The sequence below is a fragment of the Anguilla anguilla genome, chromosome 10, assembly GCF_013347855.1.
Source record: "Anguilla anguilla isolate fAngAng1 chromosome 10, fAngAng1.pri, whole genome shotgun sequence".
Classification (NCBI taxonomy): Eukaryota; Metazoa; Chordata; class Actinopteri; order Anguilliformes; family Anguillidae; genus Anguilla; species Anguilla anguilla.
In genome coordinates this window covers 33,976,113-33,979,980 of record NC_049210.1, presented here as the reverse complement: position 1 = coordinate 33,979,980, position 3,868 = coordinate 33,976,113, and the positions used below count along the sequence as shown (strand labels likewise).

The 3,868-nt window shown below is 38.2% G+C and overlaps 1 protein-coding gene across 1 annotated transcript; it reads right to left on the bottom strand.

Moving 5' to 3' along the window:
- Positions 1 to 284: 284 nt before the first annotated feature.
- On the bottom strand, positions 285 to 3,457 carry LOC118237239 (cytochrome c oxidase subunit 7C, mitochondrial). Its single transcript, XM_035435741.1, has 3 exons — positions 3,268 to 3,457; positions 1,170 to 1,315; positions 285 to 386 (listed from the first exon to the last, which is right to left on the bottom strand). Exons 1-2 carry the CDS (start codon positions 3,340 to 3,342, stop codon positions 1,199 to 1,201), a joined length of 192 nt encoding a protein of 63 aa, XP_035291632.1. The 5' UTR covers positions 3,343 to 3,457; the 3' UTR covers positions 285 to 386; positions 1,170 to 1,198.
- Between the last annotated feature and the right edge of the window lie 411 nt (positions 3,458 to 3,868).

Below are 3,868 nucleotides of genomic sequence, written 5' to 3'. Positions count from 1 at the left end.
GCAGTCAGAAGTAGCTAATTAAGTAGCCTACTGGATTTCAGTTTTAGTACAACAGAATAAAACTATTATATACAATTTGAGAGTGCAGTTCAGTGTGTACCAAGGGTGAACGTATTAATGCAGTGCGATTCAAATGGTGGTGTGAAAAATATTACTATTTATTTACTATTATTATTTTTTTTACAAAAAATGTTTGTTTTTAAAATGACCTCAATTACTGTAAACCCATAGTCTTTTTATTATTAGGAGCATGACATTTAAGGGGAAAAGAAAAAACATTCAACTTAAGGCATTTGTATTCATTTTATTTACAAAGACGATGAAGGAATCCCCATTCTTCGTTAGGAAGGAACTGTAGATTAAATATATTCAGACATACAGCAGACCTAGGGAGAATAAAGAAAAAAAAAACATGTTCATATCTCAAACATCTATGGCTCAATAAAAACTGCAAGCACAAAGTTTTCATTTTTCAGATGATACCAATGTGAAGAAAAGGATATTTGCTATGATCAGAAAAGCAAAAAATATTATTTTTTTAATCCTTTTCGCATATCTGTTGAACAAATTATACATTATACAACACATTATAATACCAACAGGCCCCTTATCTCAACAGTCTGCCTGAGAATGAATCCTAAAGAATATTAGCATTGAGAGAGCAACTACAGGATTCACACGCTAACTTGATACCAGCCTCACGCCAACCGACTTTTTAGACTAATTTGTTAAAGCAACAACATGGTCAGGGCCAGAACCCTTAGGTGATGCTACACCGCTGAGTGGACCCTTGCTGCATATGAGGCAGTGGGTCATTTAAGAGCTACCGTGTCACTGGAAAAGACAGCACCAAGATGGCTGTGCGAGTCAAGAGTTTTCTCTATCACTATAACTTAATCCAAGTCATTAAAGGGAGAGGTGGTGTATGGGAATTTGTGTCATTTCCTAAAATGCACTAATGTATATTTGTCATGATGTCTTAACTAACCGGAACTGCTCAAGGTTTCAAATCAAAGGATTGCCTTTACAGGAACATACTACCATTACCAACTTCAAAAGTTGATGTTATGGCCCAAGTATGCCCCAGTGAAAGCTAGTTTACAGTAACATAGCATTTATAGCCAAAACTCCAGGAGGCAAAAAATGGTGAGTTTCTAGCAGAGCCCAACCTGGTTAAATCACAAAAGGAGCTGATGCATCACTTCTTCAGGAGCTGGTGTCTGACCACGATGAAGGGGAAGGTGAACCCGCTGCCGAAGAACAGCACCATCATGCCCAGCAGCCTCCATTTGTTGTCCACGGAGAAGGGCAGGTTCTGTGGGACAGAGATTCGGTTAGCTCAACTGCTTCTCAAACTGTGGGACAGGACCGGCTGGCAGGTTCTGAGAGAGATGTGTAAAAAAAACAATCTTCATATTTTGTTACTTTCACAGAACACCTGGCTCATAAACTGGGTCAGCAGCTTGCGAAGTTTAGGCACCACTGCCTAAGTTAGGTCACCGGCAAGATGGACGCTCTCAACTGATGGCTCATGTGCATTCATACATTCCAGAGGCCTTTCTGTGAAGGACAGATCTGATTCTTTTTCAAGGTCAGCCTTTTTCTACTGCAATAATCAGGTTCAGTGAAACAGGCATCATTAAAAAAAAAAAAATTAATTCCTGCTGAAAATGCACAGGTATACTTTTAAAAACCTCAACAGTATCTGTGCAGGCAAATGCTATTGGAACATACCTGACCAACAACTTGGCTTAATGTACAAGCCATTGATCTATTCACTAGTCATACCATAACACTGTCACTTCTAGAGTTCTCATGAACGATGGACTTATTTTGCTCATTCTAAGAGAACTATGAACATGAACTATTTCAGCTACATCCCTTGATGCTTCATTGACTGAGATACATAAACAATTTCCAAAATATTTTGAGAATTCTACTTTTTTTTTTAATAACAAATACCCAAGACCTGCACACACAGGCTGCATTTGTCACTGGTATATCCACTGCGTTTAGGAGAAAGAAATGTCACCTACCAACAAACTGTCAGAAAAGGTTTGAATACACATAGGTGGAAGGGTAGCATAATGGTAAGGGACTTGGGCTCGTAACTTTGAGGTTGAAGGTTTAAATCCCACAAGAAGCACTGCTGTTGTACCCTTGAGCAAGGTATTTAACATGAATTCCATCTGTAAATATCCAGCTGTTAAATTTGATTCAACGTAAAAAAATGTATGTTGTGAAACTCATTCTGGCTCAGTCCGTAAACTGCAGTGGAATGTATAAGGAAAATATATGTTAAAAACTTTTCAACCACCAGAAAAATGTATGAGACGCTTCACATTTATAAAAAACAAGTATTGCAGAGTGGATTGTCTGAATGCTTTTGCACTGATTGAATGGGGGGTCAAATATGTCAAAGCATTTTCTATGACGCCCTCTTTCGCATATCTCAATAATTATGCCTGAGGACACAAATAATGTCCTGCATTTTGCAAGAAGTACAGCATAACTCATTGAAATCGACGTTTTAGGTAACCTTTCCTCAACAGTATAAATGCTAGCGAGTGACGCTAAGCGTTACCTATCATTTTTCTAGAAAGGTCATGAAACCCTTGGTCTCATTCCGCACGTAACAGCAGTTCATTAAAGTTAGCCATCTTTATGACAAACAGTCTGTGCTAACAGTTTGTTAATAACGTCAGCCAACATGTATCCACCAATTCGAGAATAACAACCAGTAACTACAGCTAGCTAGCTATAAGACAAAAATCCACTTTTAGCTTTTACTATCCAGATTTTTAGCTAACAGTACGTAACTCGCTGTGGTCTAAAAAGCTAACGTTACAGTCAGCATTTCAATGCACACAATTTTAAAAGGCGCACGTATTTTTTTCACCACCGGCTTAAAATCAAAAGTTACACAGCTAACGTTAGCAAGCTATACCAGTTATTGGGGTTTTGCTTGGTTCGCTAGCAGATAGCAAGCTAAACATGTCAATAAGCTGCCAAGTCAGTTTAGCAGCTATAGTTAAATAATCGTCACATAAAATATAAGCTTGGCTAGCGAACTGTGGTTTGAATGCTTGCTAGCGATCTGTTAGACTGCGTTTCGTAAACAGGGCGCCTTTTTTAGTTTCCTCGCTAGCTAACTCTCCTGCCTGTTTCATTATCTGTGACCTCCATTCAGGCTTCGGGGGAGATTTAAGGCCTTGTTAGGTCTAGTACGGTTGCATTACTTAAGTACTGTTTCTGTTGCTGGTTTACCTTTCCTGGTCCTTCTGCATAGTGAGACCCACGGATGGCTGAAGTGGTAAATCGTCGAACAGCCTGGCCAAGCATAATGGCTTTAATTTGTTAAATTTTCAACGCTTCCTCGTCCGCTTGATTTTGTAACTGCGACCTTCTCTTCGAAAGGAGGATGTCGAACGGGCTTATGGGATAGTCGCTAGAGCGGGATTTCTGGGAAATGAAGTTTAAATCGCCTGCCCGGAAATATTTCTCCGTTATTTTATTTTATATTTTTTAAACGCAACATTTCCGTTGGTCGTCAGTACTGCATCCCTTGCGCTGTCATAAATGTTGTGTCACACATCTAATGATATATGTCTTACACAGACTCAAATTTCAAAAGTAGTCTGTCATGCGTAATATTATTATTATTATTATTATTATTATTATTATTATTATTATTATTATTATAGTGACACAACTTTTGTTGTTTTGGCTCTGTAATCCAGCATATTGGATTTGAAATGGAACAGTGAATATGAGGTTAAAGTACAGACTGTCATCTTTAATCTGAAGTTATTTACATCAATATCAGTTGAGTCTGTAGAGGAATTACAGTCCATTCATACATTTTAGG

What these genes read in the sequence shown, in the direction of transcription:
- LOC118237239 (XM_035435741.1), bottom strand. Translation starts at nt 3,342, where the DNA reads ATGCTTGGCCAGGCTGTTCGACGATTTACCACTTCAGCCATCCGTGGG. An exon ending in ATGCAGAAGGACCAGGAAAG is followed by an intron (nt 1,316 to 3,267) that starts GTAAACCAGCAA and finishes TCTGTCCCACAG; the next exon opens with AACCTGCCCTTCTCCGTGGA.